Source organism: Amblyraja radiata, chromosome 2 (genome assembly GCF_010909765.2).
Source record: "Amblyraja radiata isolate CabotCenter1 chromosome 2, sAmbRad1.1.pri, whole genome shotgun sequence".
Taxonomy (NCBI): Eukaryota; Metazoa; Chordata; class Chondrichthyes; order Rajiformes; family Rajidae; genus Amblyraja; species Amblyraja radiata.
The window spans coordinates 54272530-54296150 of record NC_045957.1 but is presented as its reverse complement, the minus strand read 5'-3'; the positions used below and the strand labels follow the sequence as shown (position 1 = coordinate 54296150).

At 41.6% G+C, this 23621-nt stretch overlaps 1 protein-coding gene across 4 annotated transcripts in view; it reads left to right on the top strand.

Moving 5' to 3' along the window:
• znf385d (zinc finger protein 385D) overlaps positions 1–23621 on the top strand; it is a 332806-nt gene that overhangs the window by 52648 nt on the left and 256537 nt on the right. For all 4 annotated transcript variants that reach the window (XM_033046766.1, XM_033046775.1, XM_033046745.1 and 1 more), the window contains exon 2: positions 22325–22467. In XM_033046766.1, the coding sequence (XP_032902657.1) occupies positions 22325–22467 (143 nt within the window). The remainder of the gene's footprint in view (positions 1–22324; positions 22468–23621) is intronic.

Below are 23621 nucleotides of genomic sequence, written 5' to 3'. Positions count from 1 at the left end.
ATAAGACAGTCCTGACATCCCAGGAATCAGTCTGGTGAACCTTCTCTGCACTCCCTCTATGGCAATAATGTCCTTCCTCAGATTTGGAGACCAAAACTGTACGCAATACTCCAGGTGTGGTCTCACCAAGACCCTGTACAACTGCAGTAGAACCTCCCTGCTCCTATACTCAAATCCTTTTGCTATGAAAGCTAACACACCATTCGCTTTCTTCACTGCCTGCTGCACCTGCATGCATACTTTCAATGACTGGTGTACCATGACACCCAGGTCTCGCTGCATCTCCCCTTTTCCTAATTGGCCACCATTTAGATAATAGTCTGCTTTCCTGTTTTTGCCACCAAAATGGATAACCTCACATTTATCCACATTATACTGCATCTGCCAAACATTTGCCCACTCACCCAGCCTATCCAAGTCACCTTGCAGTCTCCTAGCATCCTCCTCACAGCTAACACTGCCCCCCAGCTTAGTGTCATCCGCAAACTTGGAGATATTGCCTTCAATTCCCTCATCCGGATCATTAATATATATTGTAAATAGCTGGGGTCCCAGCACTGAGCCTTGCGGTACCCCACTAGTCACTGCCTGCCATTGTGAAAATGGACCCGTTTACTCCTACTCTTTGCTTCCTGTTTGCCAGCCAGTTCTCTATCCACATCAATACTGAACCCCCAATGCCGTGTGCTTTAAGTTTGTATACTAATCTCTTATGTGGGACCTTGTCGAAAGCCTTCTGGAAGTCCAGATACACCACATCCACTGGTTCTCCCCTATCCACGCTACTAGTTACATCCTCGAAAAATTCTATAAGATTCGTCAGACATGATTTACCTTTCGTAAATCCATGCTGACTTTGTCCAATGATTTCACCACTTTCCAAATGTGCTGCTATCCCATCTTTAATAACCGACTCTAGCAGTTTCCCTTATTGAAATGTTCTCTTATTTCAATATCTATAATAGTCCCTTCAGGATTATGTTCCCATGCATTATAATCTCTGCAAGCAAATTTCTGCAACCAATTATTTTACTTTCTGCCCCTCAAAAGCAAAAGTCAACCGAATGGAATTGGACATTTGCAGCATTTATACTGGCAATGCAAGCTCTTTGCTTAATCTATGTACTACATTTTAACTTGCATTACTAGGTGAAAAGAGTAAGTGATGTAGTATTTCCTAGTTCATTCAGATATTTCAACATAAATATTTAATAATGGGAGAAATACAAGCAAAATGTTAAAATATTTTTTGATTTCAAACTCTTGACTAATTCCCCTTATTTCATACTCTCATAGATCAAAACTGATCCCCCTTCACTTTTCATCATTGGTACTCACACACTTGTTCAGCTTCTTTCAGCTGAACTCCCAGGTCACTGAAAGCTGTCATGATGTTTAAATGGACACCATTTTCTCCTCTATTAGAAGATTACAGTTTAAGATCCACTTGGGCTCTACTACACCCTCTGCCATCTGTCACTTCTCCCAAACCCACCTCAGACATTCTGTCACCCCAGTAGCTGCCTTCAAACCCTACAATTATTAATGTATCCCACCTGGCCTGCTAATGTCCTGGGTCACAAGTAACGGGCAACCATTGAATCATTTGGACACAACAGATCCTAAGATAGAGAGAGAGAGGAGGGGGGGGAGGGGGGGAGAAGGGAGGGGAGAAGGGAAAAGATGGAATGAGGAGATAAATGTGAATGGAGAAAAGGAGGCTTGGAGTAAGGAGGGAAAGAGGAAAATTGAGTGGGAATCGAGTTAAGGGGGAGCAGAGAGGAATGCGTGGGAGCAAGAGAGATACGCAATGAGAGAGACAGAGAGGAATGCGTGGGAGCAAGAGAGATCGCAATGAGAGAGAGTTGCAATGATGGCCTGTCCTCTGTCAGAAACAAATTTGCGATTTGCCATCAAAGCTCACATCCCACAGCGCATCAATGAATTATTCTTGCAAAGTGATGAGCGATGCAAAGCAGCATCTCAGGATAAAATTAAAGTCAAGGAAGGGATGTGATTTACGGTCACATTTCTGATCATTCAGCTGAGGTTATGTACTGAGGTTATATAACTTGCATCCAGTCCTGCCATTGGTTTTTCAGCTTAGAATGATAAAAGTTTGAAATAATGTCCAATTGATTGGGAAATTCAATTAATAATAGAAAGATTAAACGAGAACTTACCATTTGAAGTTTGATCTTTTTTAATGAGAAGTTGATGACTACGTGAAGAGCCCGCCAGCTCGCCTGCGCGTAAATCTTCAGAGCAACTGTATGAAACCACAGACCACTTGCACGAACTTAAACTATAGAAAGATCAATAACCGTTGACTTACCAAATGATCGTTATGAGATTCAGGGTTGGGAGTGGAGGGCACGTAGTCCCTCACTTCAACTTCTCATAAAATAAAGATCAAACTTCAAACGGTAAGTTCTCGTTTAATCTTTCTATTTTATATCGAAGTCACATGAGTGACTATGTGAAGCCTTCGAAGCTCTGTGGTTTCATGCAGTAAACCAATCTGTGTGTGAAACACTTAAACAGATAAACCATAAATGGTAGAAAAGACACGGGTTATTAACAAGATGGTGCTAACTTGCATACATGTCCATTGCCCTTAATCGGACCACAGTCCCAATTGGCTTTGAGTTAGACAATAACTCATGCAACACTGTTCATAATTCTATCTGCAATCATCCAGGCATATTCAACCAAATTTTATAACCTCTGAAAGTGCACTATGTAAGCCTCCTGCTGTTGCAAGAAGATGATCAAATGGGAATATCCATTCTATTGGCTGCTAATGAGCCAGCCCCCTTGGAAGAGTGAGACTTGAAATTATTTGAATTCACACCCGCTATTAATAATAATAATGATGGATGGGATTTATATTAGCTGCTTACACTCTATTCATGTTGAGATGGTCTGCACCAGCAATCTCTTGAGAAAACTATTAAATAACAATGAAGAACCTATCCTTCATCTCATAGGTACTAGCAAGCTCAGTGTACCTGTATACATAATAACATCCCAATCTCTGATCTGGTGGGTATGCTGTCAACTCCAAATTATACCCAACTGTGCCGTTTTGCTTTATGAGATCATTCCCATAACAAGTTGCCCTCATATCAGTTATGACACAGAGACCGAGCCGGAGATTGAATACAGACTGTGTTCTTTGTGCTGAAATCAGTTGCTAAAAGCAGAATCAACTTAAAAGATACTGCTCCCATTAGGAATACAGTAGATGAATTTCAGCAGCCTTTTACAATGGACACCCTGAATGAGTAGGCCAAATTGGTACTATTAAAATTCATGTCGCCTCATCTTTAATATCGTAAGAGGCATCTACTGATAAAGCACCTGAGTCTTATCAGCTACAAAAGCATGTCGTCTATAAACTCCATGACACAATGCCCTTTTGATCTGAGTCGGGCAGCATTAGCTTTAGAATCTTTGTAAATAGCCTAGGCCTGAAGGCAACCCCTAGGTAGAGCCTAAACTTTCCACCACTGGCTTTGTCATCAAAAACACCAGATATATCTGTGCCTCTCGTGTATAGATATGGAAAAGTATGAATCTTCAAGATCGATTGAGGCCCTAAATCTTCTGAATCAGCTAAATTGCTGAAAGGCAATTATCCATCTTAAACTGGTTAACCAAACACATGATCAGACTAGTCAAATCCTAACCTGATTTGGCATGCTCCACTTTTCTTCAACCTTGAGTAAATATTAGAAATATACCCCCCTTGTTCTTGGGAAGACTACTCATCCTTTGTGAGATGTCTCTGTTTCCACGGATAACCATAGTTTCCTCTATTGACCATACAGACGGAAATTTTGGCTTCTCTTGCCGCGGAGGATGTATTTATCTAATTATTTATTTATTCTTTCGCTCATAGCATATGATCGGATCCTTATGACTAGAGCTGAAGCACAACATCCACTTGATGTGGGAATACGAGTTCCCTGTCAACTCTTCACCATCAGTCACCACAAATCCTCAGCCTCCTTTGGGTCGGGTCGTTTCGGATCTGAAGAAGGGTCTCGACCAAAATGTCACTCATTCCTTCTCTCCAGAGATGCTGCCTGTCCCGCTGAGTTACTCCAGCTTTTTGTGTCTACCTTCTGCTAAATACATGTGCCAGGTTCAATTGCGACAAAGGCCACATTGTGATTGGCAGCAGTGGCAATGATAAAATATTCCTTTTTTCAGCACATCTCTGCCAGTCCTGTGCACTCCTTGGTTGTATTGGAAAGTTTGAGCATGGGCTGTTACCATTTCAAAACAAATTCCAAACAGAATCTCCGCTGCATTGTTCAGTGTTTTGGTTTGCCTTGATTGACATATCTCTAGATAATTGTATCCTTGTAAACTATAAGATTTAAACTGACTGGCTGGAGTAGCGTTTGAACTAAATGGTTGTAAATTGAGTTCTGAAACCCAGAGGGAATAAAATCCCTCTGTTGAGAATCTCTTGATTTATAAAGAGCTGAAGGTTTATGTTACCTTTCAGAGTGGCATTAGGTACAGGGACTGTCATCATTGTATTTATTCACAGGTTGCAATTTCCTTCTAATTCTGGGTGGATTTTGCCAGCAGGATTTTACACTATATTTAGTAAGGATTTCACTGCAATACAGGCATGGACAACTTTTCTGTGTTGACTGCTCAGTATTTTCATATACGGTTTAAGATCCAAACAGTTGTAAATAAATGTTGTTTTGATAGTTTAGTCCATGGAGCATCTGAATATATTTTGTATCATATGGATCGTCAACGAGGAAAAGTATCCATCTTTCCCACATCCTGTGAGAATATCACTAACATCTTCATAATGAACTTGCTCTTTCTTTTATTCCATCCATGCGACTCGGCAAGGTTGTATTCTCTACAATAAACAATCACCATTAACTCTCTCACCTCTACTCCCTCCACCCTGACCTCCTATCACCAAATGCAAGGAATTCAGATCTGACTCTTCTTGGCCAAAATCTTGTGTTTTTTGTGCAGCATTAAAACATCTTCTGAGACTTTGACTTGTGCATTATTCATTTTTGTCCCCAGCCAGGCCTTGATAATAAAATGTTCCAGCAAAATGTAGCTGCCTTTCTTTTGATCAACAAGGTTATGAAATAGTTAGCGTGTTTCTTTAACAAAAAATTCTAATTCCACTTCCACACCAAAGGAGTCCCACAGGATTTATAGTTAACTTAATTCTCTTCCTCATCCAACCGCACTCTATAGCAAAAGCATGTGATCCTGGGGTCAGTGTTCGTCCATATTGATGATATTAAGTTCTGTTTGTCCTTTCACAGCTTCCATACAACTAACATCTCATCTAAGGACTCATTGTGATGGACAATATTAAACATTTCTCATACATTCTCATCCAAACAGGATCCGTTCAAGGCTATATACAACTAAATCATAATTTGCACCCTTGTAGTCCTTTATGATAAAGCCTACATACTCATTTGATTGTTAACTCCGGCTAACTTAATTATTTATTTCAGTAGCTTTGCAAATCTTCTGCTTCTCTGTAATTTCATAACATTCAGAAAATAATGTCATTTATCTTTCTTGAGCCCAATTTGAATGACTTTGCAAATTACCCACATTATACTCAATCTGCCATAATTTTACCTATTTACTGAATCACTGTTATTTTACAACTTGCTGCTACCATCTGCACTACTTACTGAGTCTTCTCATCATCACCAGCAAATTAGGCTGCACAATTGGTAAACTAGAACTATAACAGGAGCATGTGAAATGCAAAGCATTGCATATAATATGAAAGTTTTCAATTTTCTGACCTACAATCTACACATAACACTCCACTGACCTGTAATACAGTCGCCTGCTTTAGCCTGATTTTTCTTTCATTTTCAGTTTGAAGTCATTTTTGATTTTTCAATTCCTTCAGTATTTCTTTTGTGACTGAGCACAAAATACAATCTTCTGAACGGAATGAAGACAATGCAAGTTATTATAAAATCCGTCATAGTTCAACAAAGAGCGATATTAAATACCATAGGTTTCCCTACAGGTAAAAAGGGAATGGTGCATCAAGTTGGAGATATGTTATGCACTGAAGACCTAAAATGCAAAACTTTAAATAGATTAAATTATATTTTAATAAATTACATTTTTCTCAAGACATATATGCAATAACGACGTAATGATTTCCCTGCCGTCGGGCTCACTAAAACATTGATGGGAGGGATAGATGAGGGCAAACAAGATTCTGGTGCCTTCCCTTGTATGTGCTTGCCTCCTGCCATTGTAAACATGCTGTCAGATTGCATTTGACAAAGGGTGCGCATGGACTCCATGCTGCCTTACATTTGTATCCTTGTGTAATTTTGCTTCTAGAAAGATTCTTGTCATTCTTTGAGGGTCCATATTCCCACTGTGGTTTGAATCCACCCCTGTTCTTTTCCCCACAGTGAAATTAACTGTTTTCCACTGGTAAATTAATCAGTTTCCACATCAGGTCCCAGCACCATAGTAGATCCTGATTGAATCACTGGGAAGATCAGCGGGACTTCACATCCTCTCACTGGTTTGCATCAAATAAAAACACAGAAACGGTTCTATTTCAAGGCATGCTAGAAAATCCTCTTGCATCGAAACCCTAGAACAGAGCAACCTTGTTCTCTGCAAATGGTGGCACAGGTGAACAGCTAGGCAAGGGAACCACATGGCATACTCGCTTTTATCAGCCGAGGCATTTAATGCATAAGTTGGGTCATCATGTTACAGTTGTGCAAAACATTGGTGGGGCCATATGTATTTTTGTATGCAGTTCTGGTTGCTACTTTACAGAAAAGATAAGTAAGTAAGTAAGTTTATTGGCCAAGTATTCACATACAAGGAATTTGCCTTGGTGCTCCGCCCACAAGTAACAACATCACATACAGTGACAGTTACGAATGACTCAGAAAACACTAAACATTAATAATAATAAAACATTAATGATAAAACACCACTGATCAAGCATGTGAACCAACAAAATACCAGATCAAAGGGAGGCTACAGATTTTTGACTGTTGAGTAGAGCAACTACTCGTGGATAAAAACTGTTTTTATGTCTGGCTGTGGCAGCTTTGACAGTCCGGAGTCGCCTTCCAGAGGGAAGTGATTCAAAGAGTTTGTGGCTAGGGTGAGAGGGGTCAGAGATGATCTTGCCCGCTCGCTTCCTGGCCCTTGCAGTGTACAGTTCATCAATGGAGGGAAGGTTGCAGCCAATAACCTTCTCTGCTGATCGGACGATTCTCTGCAGCCTCCAGGTGTCGTGCTTGGTGGCTGAGCCAAATCAGACCATGATGGAGAAGGTGAGAACAGACTCTACGATGGCTGTATAGAATTGGACCATCATTACCTGTGGCAGATTGTGCTTCCTCAGCTGCCGTAGGAAGTACGTCCTCTGTTTACTGTGCAGTCGATGATGGCTGTGGACTGTGGAGATGTGATTAAACTAAAGAGGGTGCAGAAAAGATTCACAATGGTGTTGACTGGATTGGAGGGCTTGAGTTGTAAGGAGAGATTGTATAGGCTGGGTCTGTTTTTCTTGGAGCAAAGGAGGCCGAGATATGTAAAATTGTGAGAGGCATAGACAACGTGGATAGCTGAAAATGATTCCCTTAGATTGGGGTCTGTAAAACAAGAGAAGATACCATTAAGGTAGATAAAGGGGATGGAAGATCTGATGGGTAAAGTTTTCACACAAAAAATAATTGGTATCGGGAGCTCATCCCTAAACTCAATTTTGGTGTGGGGCCTTCATCTGTAACTGGCTCCTGCCTGGATATCCTGACCGGCAGAGTCGCTCAGAATTGATTATGTTTCCTTCACCCTGACTCTCACTATTGGAGCTCCTGAGGGTCATGTGCTCAATGCTTTGGTCTACGTCTTGTACATTCATGGATGTGTGGCCAACTTCAGTGCTAACCCGATCTTTAAGTTTGCCAATGACGCCACTGTTGACAACCAGATCAACAACAATGATAAAACACAATACAGGAAAGAGATAGAGCTCTAGGGGCTAGTGGAATCAAGGGATATGGGGAGAAGGCAGGCACGGGTTATTGATTGGGGACGATCAGCCATGATCACAATGAATTGCGGTGCTGGCTCAAAGGGCCGAATTGCCTCATCCTGCACCTATTTTCTATGTTTCTAGATCAGGGCCCTTGTGTTACAGTGTCAGAACAACAACATAATCCTTAACATTAGTAGACAAAATAGTTAGTTGTGGACCTAAAGAAGCAAAGAGTTGAACATAATCTTATCCACATCAATAGAGCTTCTGTGGAGATTGTCCACAGTTTCAAGTTCCAAGGCATCCATATCACCAGTAACCTAACTTGATCCCTTCACACTGATGCAGTGATGAAGAAAATGCATTGGAATATTTATTTACTATTTTGGGTAGTATGTACACAAGGTTCACGAATGAACTGCAGACGTGAACAAGGGTTTCCGCCTGAAACGTTGCCTATTTCCTTCGCTCCATAAATGCTGCCGCACCCGCTGAGTTTCTCCAGCAGTTTTGTCTACCATGTATGTACACAAGGATTCTCTGAAACTGGTACAGATGCAATATATACATTCTGATGGAGCACATCTCATCCTGGGTATAGTAACTGCTCTGTTCATGATCGCCTGAATTTGCAAATAATGCTGAACACAGACCAGTCCATCCATGATGGTCCAACCATCATGGCCAACTATGCAAATCCCATTAAGGTTGGGATGGGATAGCCCAGTCTATAGCCCAGCTCAACTATACTGTGATTTGTATAGTTGGACATTATGGCTAGCATTGATGCAGTGAGTCAAAGGGTCAGTTGGTATCTTGAACAATTCTATGATTCCATGGCCTTGAGATAATGTTTGCAGTACTCCTGCTCTTGTTTCTTCCGCTTGAAATGTCTGACGTTCAGCATTTAGAAAAGCAACTTCCCAACTGCTATTAAAGATAGCAGAGTCGGGGGATATGGGGAGAAGGCAGGAACGGGTTACTGATTGTGGATGATCAGCCATGATCACAGCGAATGGCAGTGCTGGCCCAAGGGCCGAATGGCCTACTCCTGCACCTATTGTCTGAAGAAGGGTTTCGGCCCGAAACGTTGCCTATTTCCTTCGCTCCATAGATGCTGCTGCACCCGCTGAGTTTCTCCAGCACTTTTGTCAACCTTCGATTTTCCAGCATCTGCAGTTCCCTCTTACACACCTATTGTCTATTGTTTATTGTCTATTGTCCTGAACTGGCATGGTGGCAGCAGTAGAGTTGCTGCATTGCATTGCTTGCAGAGACCCGGGTTCGATCCCAACTATGGGTTCTGTCTGTACAAAGATTGCACCTTCTCCCCGTGACCACGGGGTTTTTTCCGAGATCTTCAGTTTCCTCCCACACTCCAAAGACGTACAGGTTTGTAGGTTAATTGGTATAAATGTAAATTGTCTAGAATAGTGTGTAGGGTAGTGTTAATGTGCATGGATCGCTGGTCAGTGTGGACTCAGTGGATGGAGGTCCTGTTTCCACGCTGTCTCTCTAAACTAAACTAAACTAAACCAATTATTTCTTTCACACATTTTTCCCAGAGGTGCTGCCACATACCCTGACTTTTAACTCTACCTCATCTGGCTATTTTTTATTACGCTTTATTATTTTCTTTGCACTCCTTAAAATTGCACAAAATCTTTGCGTAACAACTCTGCTGTTTGGCATTTGTTGGTGTATTTATTGTTGTATCTATCACTACCACATACTCCGTTTACCCTGTGAGCCTCATGTGAACAAGGAATGTTATTGCACCCTGATGTGTATGACAATAATCTAATCTGATGCTGAATCTGGATGAACTGCCAAATGAAGTGTTGGAGGTAGGAACAGTAACAGCATTTAAGAGGCATCTGGATGGGTACTTGAAGGAGCAAAGTACGGAGGGATATAGAATGAATTCAGGCAAGTAGGATTTGTACAGTTGGACAGGATGGCTGGCAGTGTTTCCAATGGTCTCTTGCTATCTATAGATAATGTTTGAAGTACTCCTGCTCATGTTTCTTACGCTGTAAAAAAACCATTACTAATATTTCAACAATCATAATGTAAATGAACTTACACAGGGAACTTCATTATGATAGTAGCTTTGGATTGCCTGCTAAATATTAAAATTAGTAAAACTGTATTATTTACAATTGTGGAGTAATAACATTTCCATGGGCAAAGCAGTTTGTATATTCATGAGGAACAAACAATTTGCTGGAGAAACCTAATGGCTGTCCATGGGTGTGTGTTTGGGGAAGACCTTTGCTGAAGCATAGTGTGTTTTAAGTGCATATGTGTCATGTTTAATATTAGTCAGTAGTCAATAATTGTTCCTTTAATGCTGTTAGCCCTTGGCGATGGCAGATAAACCAAAGCAGATAAAAGCAAAGATGTAATCATATCTAATTCATCGCAAGTGGGAGAGAATTGTACTATTCCTCAGATGAGACCCTGGAGAATACACTCGATGCATTGCAAGCAAATGGCAAACTGCCTAGAAATGAGGTTGTGGGCTGATACCAATTGTTAACATGCAGTCAGGAGCAGGAAGATGCTTTTGATGCTTTCTTATAGGAGTTACGATTGTTGGCCGAAAAATTACAATTTTACAGATTTAAAGTAGTCTTGTTTTATGTGGTTCATGTTTCCAGAGAGTATGTTGGGACAGAAAGATCCAGAAGGAGGCAGTTAGGAGGCAAGTCATTGTAAAAATGTTGTGTGAATCTGCAAGCTGTTCCATGAATAAAGTATTCTGAATTAGAATACCAACAATCGGTGTATTCAGCCCCATTTCAAGTCAACTTTATTTGTCACATACACATACAAGATGTACAGTGAAATGAAAGTGGCAATGCCTGCAGGAATGTGCAGAACAACAGAACAACAGAACAGAACAGAACCAGTATTTACATATAAAAAAAAGATACAACAGTAACTCGCTCCAGTGAGATCAGAGTTTATATTCCTGTTGGCCTGTGGAAGAAACTTGGTCTCATCCTCTCTGTTTTCGCAGCATGACAGCGGAGGCGCTTGCCTGACCGTAGCAGCTGGAACCCACTACTCTCTGCAGAGCCTTCCTGTCCTGGGCGGAGCTGTTGCCAAACCAGATTGAGATGTTTCCGGTCAGGATACTTTCTACAGCACCAGAGTAGAAGGATTGAAGGATCTACAGAGAGACTCTGAATTTCCTCAGCTGCCTGGGGTGGTAAAGGCGCTGCCTTGCCTTTCTCACCAGTGCGGCAGTGTGTGTGGTCCAAATCAGATCCTCTGTGATTTGGACTCCCAGGTATTTAAAGCTGCTCACCCTATCCACAGTAGTCCCATTTATCCCCAGTGGTGTGTACGCCCTCGGTTGTTGTACCCCTTCTAAAGTCCACAATCAGCCTCTTAGTTTTAGTGACATTCAAGAGGACACATGAGGTACACATGGACATGCGCTGAAAGAGAGTGAGTTGATGAGTTAATATAACTGGTAGATAATAGAACACAATAAATCCACCAAAGCCATTGGATTTCTTGGAGAGAGCGGTGGGAATTGTTTGTGCTGTATGTTGAGCTGACTACGGCAGAGCAGACACCAGCAAAGACATTATTGTCCTAATGGTCACAAGGGGAGAGAATTGCTTTGTATTACAACGCTCTCAAGTGAGACCCAGGAGAATGCATGAGATACCTTACCTGCGTGCTGCAATCCACCTTGAGATGAAACAATTGACAGTTTATATACGTGACACAGTAGCAGGGGAAATCCTTTGATACTTCCTTAATTGAGCTGTGGTTGCTAGCAGATTATTGTAGTTTTACAGATTTGAATGACTCGCTTATCAGAGATTGGATTACTTGTGGATCTCACGAGTAGAGCTTGAGGTAATAGCTGTTTATTGCAACATAGTTACCTTAAGAAAAATGTGTTTGGACATGCAAGCCACTGAACCAGTTAAAAGCTAAATTGGAAATATTGGAGGGGCCATAGAGCGAGTATACGTAGTGAAGAATGGGGCGAAGCTTAGCAAAGGGAAAGTGCAACCAAGGATGCATAGGTGTTGCAAGTACTCTTGAATGTCACTAAAACTAAGGAGCTGATTCTGGACTTTAGAAGGGCACATCAACTGAGGTGTTGCAAGTATTATGGATAACAACATGAACAGCTAAACAAAAATGGCCAATATATGGGAAAGGATATGAGCAATGCGGACTGGAAAATCATCACTCACAGAATGTGTGATGAAGTGCATATCCAAAACCTGTGGGGTGAAGGAGTTGAGCTGTGCACGGGTTAGATTCAGAGTACTAGTTGATGACAATATAATGTCAATTCTGTGATGAAGCAGCCTCATTATGTATCAATGCCAAGCTCGGGTGCCAGGCCAATCAATGCTGTTTCAATTTGATTCTGGAGCAACATGTTATGTCCTCCAGATGTAAGCCATCAATCATGGAGTATTTCAGTTGTAAGCAAACAGTTGTGTGCGATCAATGTACAACAGGGGTACACCAAAGCCCCCTGTGAGGTAACTCTGAAGTTTGTGAACCCAGAGAATCAAAAAAGACATAGCATTTCATTGTAGACACAAGGAACTGCAGATGCTAATTTACAAAACAGATGCAAATTACCAGAGTAACTCAGTGGGTAAAGATCCTTCTTCAGACTAATTGTAGTGAGGGGAGGAGGAGGGCCAGTAGAAAGTTGAAAAAGAGGTGGGGGCCAAGCTTTGTCCTGCCTCACCTTTTTTCCAGCTTTCTTCCTCCTATTACAATTAGTATGAAGAAGGGTCCTGACCCGAAACATCACCTAACCATGTCTCCCAGAGAGTGTGACTGAATTACTTTGGCACTGTGTGTCGTTTAAGCATTTCATTATAATGGACCAGGAAGATGGTACTCATATATTAGAAGCAGCACAATACAATAGATGAGATTGATAACATACACAGGATTCTAAAGTTTGATCAGTGGGTTGGGGCTGGGCTCATTGCAGGACCATTGCACGGGTTAAACCTTGTCATTGTGGAGGGTCAGGTGGTTTGACCGAGGGGGCTGTGGGTGTGGGGGGGGGGGGGAAGAGGGGGACTGGCCAAGAGGTGAATGGCATGAGGGAGGGGGGAGGTGAGGGGTAGATGAGGCCAAGGGTAAGGACAGGTCTTGCCTTAATGGGGTCCCAATAAGGCATAGAACTGTGAGGACTTGGATGTCCTGTGAATGTCTGATGATGGGGTAACTCCTTGGATAACTTGGATTCAACAGTGTTGTTCTATGGTGTCACATGACCTAATGGCCATTGTCTTCCCATTACAAAACACGGCTTTGACATAAGTTCATGTCAGAGAATTAGCATTAAAATCCAAACCCATGCCTGTTAATAAATCATTTTTATTGAATCAAACTGGTCAGGCAGTTTGCTAAATAATGTAATTTTTTTGTTCTGTTTTTTTCTATCGAACAACTTCCATTAATATGATTCTTCCTTCACCAGTTGACGCACAGTTTACTGGTTCTTAGCATGATATTCATTCATTTGCTTGAATAAGATTTTCTTCAGCTGGCAGCATTGACAGTGTGAGATTAAGTTCAGCTCGTTTCACATAACATGGTACAGCTCAGTGTGTAAGAAGGAACTGCTGATGCTGGTTTAAACCAGAGATAGACACAAAAAGCTGGAGTAACTCAGCGGGACAGGCAGCATCTCTGGAGAGAAGGAATAGGTGACGTTTCAGGTTGAGACGCTTCTTCAGACTGGTTAGGGATAAGGGAATGAGATATACTGTATAGACGGTGATGTGGAGATATAAAGAACAATGAATTAAAGATATGCAAAAAAGTAACAATGATAAAGAAAACAGACCAGTGTAAAGCTGTTTGTAGGGTGAAAATGAGAAGCTGGTGCGACTTGGGTGGGGGTGGGATAGAGAAAGAGGGAATGCCGGGGCTACCTGAAGTGAGATAAATCAATTTCATACCACTGGGCTGCAAGCTGTCCAAGCGAAATATGAGATGCTGTTCCTCTGATTTGTGTTTAGCCTCACTCTGACAATGGAGGAGACCTAGGACAGAAAGGTTTGTGTAAGAATGGGAAGAAGAATTAAAGTGTCCAGCAACCAGGAGATCAGGTTGGTTCAGGCGGGCTGAGCAAAGGTGTTCGACGAAACGATCGCCCAGTCTGCGTTTGGTTTCGCCGATGTATAAGAGTCCACATCTTGAACAATGGATACAGTAGATGAGGTTGGAGGAGGCGCATGTGAACATCTGCCTAACCTAAAAAGACTGTCGGGGTCCCTGGATAAAGTCGAGGGAGGATGTATAGCGACAGGTGTGGCATCTTCTGTGGTTGCAGGGGAAGGTACCTGGGGAGGGGGTAGTTTGGGATTAGTTAACCAGGGAGTTGCAGAGGGAACGGTCTCTGTGGAAGGTGGAAAGGGGTGGAGATGGGAAAATGTGGCTCGTGGTGGGATCCCGTTGGAGGTGGCGGAAATTTTGGAGGATTATGTGTTGTATTCGATGGCTGATAGGGTGGAAGGTAAGGACTAGGGGAAATCTGTCTGTTGCAATGAGGGGAGCAAGGGCGGAGCTGTGGGGTACGGAGGAGACATGAGTGAGGGCCTGATCCAAGATGGGAGAGGGGAACCCCATAAAGAATGAGGACCTCAGATGATCTAGTTTGGAACACCTCATCTTGGGCGCAGATGCGGTGTAGATGAAGGAATTGGGAGTAGGGGATAGAGTCTTTGCAGGAAACAGGGAGGGATGAAACATAGTCAAGATAGTTGTGGAAGTCAGTGCGTTTGTAATCAATGTCGGTCTATATCCAATGTGTTGGAGACTATGAGATCAAGAAAGGGGAGGGAGGTTTGGGAGAAGGTCCAAGTAAATTTGAGTGCAGGATGACAATTGGTGTTGAGGTTGATGGTATGTAAAAATATAGAAAATAGGTGCAGCAGTAGGCCATTCGGCCCTTCGAGCCAGCACCGCCATTCAATATGATCATGGCTGATCATCCAAAATCACTACCCGTTCTGGCTTTTTCCCCATATCTTTGATTCCCTTTGCCCTAAGAGGTAAATCTAACTCTCTCTTGAAAAAATCCAGTGAATTGGCCTCCACTGCCTTCTGTGGCAGAGGATTTCACAGATTCATAACTCTCTGGGTGAAAAGGTTTCCTTATCTCAGTCCTAAATGGCCTATCCCTTATTCTTAAATTGTGACTCGTGGTTCTGGACTCCCTCAACATTGGGAATTTGTTTCCTGCATCTACCCTGTCCAATCCTCTAAGAATTTTGTATGTTTCTATAAGATCCCCTCTTATCCTTCTAAATTCCAGCGAATACAAGCCCAGTCGAGATCAGCACGCATCCCCGGGACTAGTTGCAGTTCCCAGGTCGCAAAAACGAATTGAAAAAATAAACGCCTGCGGGCGGGATGATTTTGGGTTATGGCCGGATTTGGCCCGTGGGCCATAGGTTGCCAGGCCCTGTCCTAACTTGACACCATTCAGATAATAATCTGCCTTCCTGTTCTTGACACCAAAGTAGATAACCTCACATTTATCCACATTATACGTCATCTGCCATGCATCTGCCCACTCACTCAACCTATCCAAGTCATCCTGCAGCCTCATAGCATCCTCCTCGCAGCTCACACTGCCACCCAGCTTTGTGTCATCTGCAAACTTAGACGTGTTACATTTAATTCCTTCATCTAAATCGTTATTGTATATTGTGAACAACTGGGGTCCCAGCACCGAGCCTTGCAGCACACCACTAGTTACTTCCTGCCATTATGAAAAGGGCCCGTTAATTCCTATTCTCTGCTTCCTGTCTGCCAACCCATTCTCTATCCATGTCATTACCCTACCCCCAATACCATCTGCTCTAATTTTGCACACTAATCTCTTGTGTGGGACTTTGTCAAAGGCTTTTTGAAAGTCCAGATACACCACATGCACTGGCTCTCCCTTATCCGTTCCACTTGTTACATCCTCAAAAAATTCCAGAAGATTAGTCAAGCGTGATTTCCCCTTCATAAATCCATGCTGACTTTGAGCGATCCTGTCACTGCTTTCCAAATGCACGGCTATGGCTTCTTTAATAATCGACTTCAGCATCTTCCCCACGAACGATGTAAGGCAAACTGGTCTATAATTCCCCGTTTTCTCTCTTCCTAATTCCTTAAAAAGTGGAGGTACATTGGCTACCCTCCAGTCCCCAGGAACTGATCTAGAGTTGAGAGAACATTGGAAAATGATCACCAATGCATCCACGATTTTTAGGACCACCTCCTTGAGTACAGACCATCGGGCCCTGGGGATTTATCTGACTTCAGTCCCAACAGTTTACCTAACACCATTTTCTGACTAATGTGGATTCCCTTCAGTTCCTCCCTCACACTAGATCCTCTGTCCCCTAGTATTTCTGGGAAATTGTTTGTGGCTTCCTTAGTGAAGACAGAACCAAAGTACTTGTTTAACTGTTCTGCCATTTCCTTGTTTCCCCGTTATAAATTCACCTGTCTCTAACAGTAAGGGACTTACATTCGTATTCCCTAATCTTTTCCTTTTTAGATACCTATAGAAACTCTTACAGTCAGTTTTTATATACCACACAAGCTTTCTTTCATGCTCTTTTTTCTCTCCTCTTAATTAACCCCCTTGTCCACATCTGTTGAGTTCTAAATTTCTCCCAGTCCTCTCGTTTGCTGCTTCTTCTGGCCAATTTATATGCCTCTTCCTTGGCTTTAACACTATCCTTGACTTCCCTCATCAACCACGGTTGAGCCGCCTTCCAAGTTTTATTTTTTGGCCAGGAGGGGATGAACAATTTCTGGAGTTCATCCAAGCGGTCTTTAAATCTTCTCCATTGCATCTCCACTGTCAACCCTTTAAGTATAATTTGCCAGTCTATCCTAGCCAATTCCCATCTCATACCTTCAAAGTCACCTTTATTCAAGTTCTAGACTCTAGTATTGGAATTAACTGTGTCACTCTCATCCTAATGCAGAATTCCATCATATGATGGTCACTGTTGCCCAAGGGGCCTTGCACAACAAGAATGTACAGCCCAAGATGGTTTGCCTTTTATTTCATTCATGAGAGACATCTGCTTGAGCTGCATGTAACTGTGAGCTATATGTTTTTATTAGTTGTGAAATGAAAGCCAGATTATAAGATTGACCAGGCGGATAGCTTTCTATTTATTTACAAGATGGTGCGGCTGAATCGACAGCGAATGTTAGATTTGCAAATAAGCAAACTGTGTTGAGTATAGCTGGGAGCTGTTATAAATGTTCTGTATTCCTGGGATGCAGCTGTGCCAGTATTTTCTAGCTTACTATATGTCAATGAGGCATGGGCACTGTGATTTGTTGCAGAGCATTTCTTCTGGCAGATATCCCAGTAACCGTGGGAAGGTGCCAGCATCTGATTTGAAATGTCTTTTCTTAAAGTCCATGATAATTGCAACTAATTGTTTCAATTAGATCACATGAACGAATCATCATTGGATACTTTGTGGTAGAATGATAACATTTTGAAGATGGCCAGCTTTTACTCAGAAATGATTGACTGAATCTTAATTCCTAAAAATATGTGGATTGTGATCATACTAGATGTTAAATTGCAAAATATTTATCACGGGAACCGAAATCACTGTGACCTTTCTCCCTTTACTGTGCACATGAACGGTGCCTATTTATGTCCCTCCTCATTTCAATAAAGGGAACTGGTGCTCAAAACCCTCCTACTGAACAAAATTAAACTGCTTTATAAACCACCCAACATGGCCTTCAAGACACTAAATGCACTGAGGGCAAAACAGGCCATCAAATATACTTAAGTCTAATGTTAAAAAAAATACATTGTCATAATTCCTGTCACATATAGGCACAGAGATTTGTTTGGCTATCTCTGGCAGATCTCTGTGAGAGGCTGTCTCTGCCTATCTAGGGTACTCTTTATTGCCTTCCAATCCCACACTGTTGAACTAAAAGATAAAGCATGCTAGTATTACCGTGAAACATACCAATTTATGGAGATTAAATCGCTGAATTATTATAGATTAATGTTGAAATAATTTATGAAACAAACAAAAGCCAAACAGTATATGGTGCGTATTATGACCACTAAATTCAGTTAATATTAACTTCGGACTGAATTTGGGGTAGATGGGACTAAATACATTGAGACCAATTGGATGGTGCATGCAATTGTGCCACGTAGCAGGTGAGCACACTTTTCTGAGTGATAAATTCAATTTGTACTGGTGCTTAATGAAAACCTACAGAAAACCCAGTTACCAGACCTCATCCCACAATAAATTGTAGAATTAGCTCTGCAGTGGTAATGGCACACAGCCAAATATAGTGATGAAGCAGGTGTTATCACAGTATTAAAATGAATTATAATTGAATGCAAATAGCCACACTTGGATATTTCCTTTTAATTCATGCTGAGGGAGTATTACAGAAAAACTGTTCTGTGCTGATATAAAATCAATATTTAAAAGACTCCTATTTTTAATTAAATACTGTATATGAAATTCTCGTTAAGATTTCTAATTCATGTTATTTTGTCAATTCAGTCCTTGGAAGGTGTTTTTGAAGTATATGCCATCATCTAATTGTATAGAAGAGCAGACTCTATTGTCCATGTGGTCTCCTTAATGTTTTTGTTCTAATTTGAACTAACATTTTGCATTAAAATATTATGTATGTAATTATCACTTTTAATACATGTCTTTCAAGTAAGAAAAATAATGGTATTCTGTCTTGAAGAGCAGGAGCCAAGAGGGCTGCTATGGCAGGTGTGGTTACAACCAAGATGGAATGACCTTGCCAAAAATCCAATCCCGTAGGTGCAAAGACAATAGTCTTTGTAGGTATCAGCTCACTCAGTGACAGTGGCACCGTGGTGGAGCTTCATGAATGTTCAGGTCCAACCCACTTCAGTACTGCTGGCAATTGTAATTGTAAGACACAAATAAATTGAGTAACTGAGTGGGACAGGCAGAATCTCTGGAGAGAAGGAATGAGTGACATATTAGGTTGAGACCCTTCTTGAGACTAGTCGGGGAAAGGGAAATGAGAGATATAGATGATGATGTAGAAAGATAAAGAGCAATAAATGAAGATATGCAAAAAAAGTAACGCTGATAAAGGAACGAGGCCGGTGTAGCTGTTTGTTAGCTGGTGCAACTGGGTGGGGGAGGGACAGAGAGAGAGGAAATGCCGAGGTTATTTGAAGTTAGAGGAATCAATATTCATACCACTGGGCTGTAAGCTTCCCAAGCGAAATATGAGATGCTGTTCCTCCAATTTACGTTTAGCCTCACTCTGACAATGGAGGCCCAGGACAGAAAGGTCAGTGTGGGAATAGGAAGGAGAAATAAAGTATTTAGTAACCGATCCACGATTGTCATCGTAACTCTGGTTTTGATCTTTTGTTTGACTGACTCATTGTAAATCACCGTGAAGGGCATCAATAGCATTGTATGTTACCAGAACGAGCAACAGAAGAAAATGGAAATACATAGAAAGGTGCTGGAGGTACTCAACAGGCCAGGCAGCAGAGATGTGAGAGAAACAGAGAGAAACTTTCTGGTCAGTGACCTTTAATTGGAAGTGGAGAAATGAGAAGACAAGAGTGTTTTCTGAAGGAGGGAGAACTAAGCAGATGATTACGACACAATGGAGATCAAAGGAATACAGACAATATAACTGTAGTTTGAGCCATCAAAGGGAGGACAGTGAAAGTGTGTTAATCATAACTCTGTTTGAAGAGGTGTAAATTGAGGGAGATGATTGAACCTGGGTCTCTGGTGCTGTGAGGCAGCCGCTCTACCACTGTGGCACCTTGTTACATAGGTTAGAGGAGTTCAAAGATAGTTGCTGTTTGGTATATATTCACTGACTGGAGCATAGAAAGGGAGACTGTTCTATCAACACAATTAATTCTCAGTAACATTTTCCCGCACAAAATAGCCCAGAGGGGCAATAATATTGCAAAGCTTGCAGTGCTGTTGACTCAGATCAAAAGTAACACCTTGAAAAACTGTTACGCTGAGGCTTTTGGACGCAAACGATTTATTCAAGATTTAATCAAGTAGTTTACTCAAGAATTTGTCTGGCTCTCGTCGACCTTCACTCATTTGGGAAATAATCCTGGAAGTGAAAGAAGCTTTTCTGTGAAGCGAGCAGCATTAAAATGAATTCCTTACTTTTCTCGCCAAGAGTGTCCAACTTTTATTGAAGCCAAACAAAATATCCATTGCTGGAATTTCCCTTGCAGGTGGGAATGAGAAGATGATTCATTGTGGCCTCCTCCTTCACGTCCACCAGCTGCATGTCCAAGGACTTTACCAAAAACAGCATTGCAGCAATGAAATTGGTTGTAAAGGCATCCAAAGATACAACGGACCTGCACTTATTGCAATATATTTTCAGTGACTAAAAAAAAATCACCCCTTTAGTAGGAAATTTCACATTGGACATTTCAGTGCTGGATAAACATCACTAATTGCACAGGTATAAACTATTCCACTGTTATTTCCACAGGGAAGTGCATGATTCAGGTTAGAGCACCGCCCTTTGACCTCAGGGCACTTGATTTAAATCCAACTCAGACTAATGGATAAAAGCCAATTCTTAAGCTGGAAGAATTCTCAATCAGTGGGACTGAGCAGTCTGAACCCAATCATTTATAGACCTGAGTGCACCAATCTGACCAAACATAGCATTAATGGGCTTCAACTAGCATTCTTGAGCAGACCCGTCACAAGAACGTATGATGTGGGAAATAGAAACTTGACACTAGTACAGCTGGGGTGCTGAGGTTAAGGGGGGCATCTCTGATGAAGATCCTTGGCTTCACACCATAGCCAGACTGACCTTACAGTGGTGCTCTACTAACAAGCTCAAAATAGAAAAGGTGGTGTTCTGGTCATATTAATATCTCATCTTTCTTAGTTTATTTTAGTTTAGTTTAGGTTACAGATACAGCGTGGTAATAGGCCCTTCGGCCCTCTGAGTCCGTGCCGACCAGAAATCCCCGAACATTAACACTATCCTACTCACATTATGGACAATTCACAATGATACCAAGCCAATCAACCTACAAACCTGTATGTCTTTACAGTGTGTTGGAGGAAACCGGAGATCCCGAAAAAACCCCATGCAGGTCATGGGGAGAACGTACAAACTCTGTACAGACAAGCCCCCGGGGTCTCTGGCGCTGTAAAGCAGCAACTCTACCGCTGTGCCACCTCCTCTCACCTGCAAAAAATTATTTCCAGTGGAAACAATGAGCTGTGCCTGAACATGCTGCAAACATCTTTTGACAAATGCATGCCCTAACATAAAGAAATACAGTATTTTAATGCAAAATGAAATGATTCTGTCACAAAAGCGTATGCACTATTGATACTAATCGGAATCATCGCGGGGAGAACGAACAAGAAAGTGAAGGCAGCTATTGACAGTGTGGCTTTACATCTATGTGTTGTGGTTACAGAAAACCCATTACATTTCAATTTTAGTATCTCTTGGAAAATTACCAACAGTATTTTACAGTTCAGTGACGACATCCAGGAATAACTATTAAGTTGTGCAGTGTGATATTTTTTTCTTGAAAAGCATTCCTTTGATTCAATCATCTTTGAATTAATATTAAAACATAAATACTTTATGAAACAATTTAAAGCACCACGTTATTTGGTCTGTTCCTGATTTATGTTCCTGGCAGCTGTCAAAGAGCAGCACTATGCCTTGTGGCAAGATGCAAACACATTTATGGGTTTACAGTGTTTTGTAAACACACTGCTGCTCATTAGTATGTATTGTGATTTCTTGCTCATTTGCATACATTTCCCACAGAATGTAAAACCTTATTTCAGTGGGATCATCGGAGACTTGAAATGGCTCCGACTTTCATGTTTGAACGTACCCCAGGGTAATGAACAGCCTGAATAGCTTTATCAACAGAGATCAGATTGTCTGTCAGTTCACCCCAAATGAGTTATGCTCCTCTAAGCACACCGTTCCAAAATATTTTATTTTCTTCTGGTCCATGGATTAATCGGCAATGGATTCTGTCTGTGTGATTATTCATTCTCTGGCGCACTTGATAACTGCAGTGTGATCGCCCTGGTTTTTTTTGAGAAACAATTTCTTGAATTTATTTTTCAGTTTTGGCTGCTGTTTTCAGTTTGTCACATAATGCAATAATAATGCAATGCACAAACACCAAAGTAAACGTTGACTTATTTCTCTTCTCCTCAGGCGGCACATGCCAAAGCAGTGCACTTCCTGCCTTAATGCGGTCGCCAATTCAAGCCATGCAGCCGCACTTGGATATCAAACCATTTCTTCCATTCCCGCTGGACACTGCGGCTGCCGTCAGCCTTTTCCCCAATTTTAATGCGGTAAGTTCTTTGTCTTTATTCTTTGTTATTGGTCAGGGCAAACTTTATGGGGCTAGCGTATGAGAGGCATGAACATATGCCAGATCATACTTTGCATTTAAGATGAAGAAAGAGACAGCAGGATTGCATGATGAGTCTTTGAGAAACTGTCTGTTATAAAAAAAGTTAATGTTCTCAATGTTTTTAATTGGTCATGACATTGTCTTATGTTGTTTGAGTGTAAACTGCATTAGGTGCAACTGATGTCGCTGCTGAGCCTGCTGTCAGTAATTTGTAGGTTTGATTACATCATAAATAACCTTCCACTTCCTACAGGAAACATTTTTTGCCATAATGTTTGTTGACTTTTTCGGAAACACTTTCTCAAAAGAGTAACTTACATAGAAATCTCTGAAATCTTTGTACACGCAACAGTGGTATTTTGCACTTCCACCCACCGAGTGCTAAATATCACTTCACAGCTTGTAAAATCTACATGTGTTATAGCTGTGAGACAAACCTTTTGTAGCATTTAATCCAAAGAATTCCAGGTCCGGTTTAAAGCCAGAAACAACATTCTCAATACATCTACATACTATTTATCAGTGTTAATAATAGTTTCACTACTGCTTAAGATACACCATCAACTCATACATTAAACCCGATATCCTAACTCTTATGATATAAGTAATGTGGAGCCCATCTGCTCTCACAGTCATAAACAAATGAGGTGAACAACAGCTTCTGGTGTGGACACATGGGGAACTAAACAAGGAAATCAAAAAATAGTTGGTCAGTGTTCCTCCCCCTGGAATTTTCATTGTAACAGGACATCTTACAGCAACTTGGTAAAAAGACACAGGAAGAGTGTTATAGGCCTTTCTCACGGGGCGACCAGAGTTGAACATCGTGGGAACCTCGTACGATAACCGTACGGCATTCGTGGACCACCGTGGACCACCGTGGCGCTAACGGCAGGTACTCGTGTAACTTGCCGACTCGGGAGAAAGAGTGACTTGTACACTTGTGGTTGAACATTGAAACATTATATGGACGTAGTGGCCAGTGCGATATCCGCAATAACTCTTGCGTTTACCGTGGGAACTCCTGCGAACGGTGAACCCGGAAGTTTGAGTTTTAGTTTATTTTAGTTGTTGGCCACTCACCATTTGGTG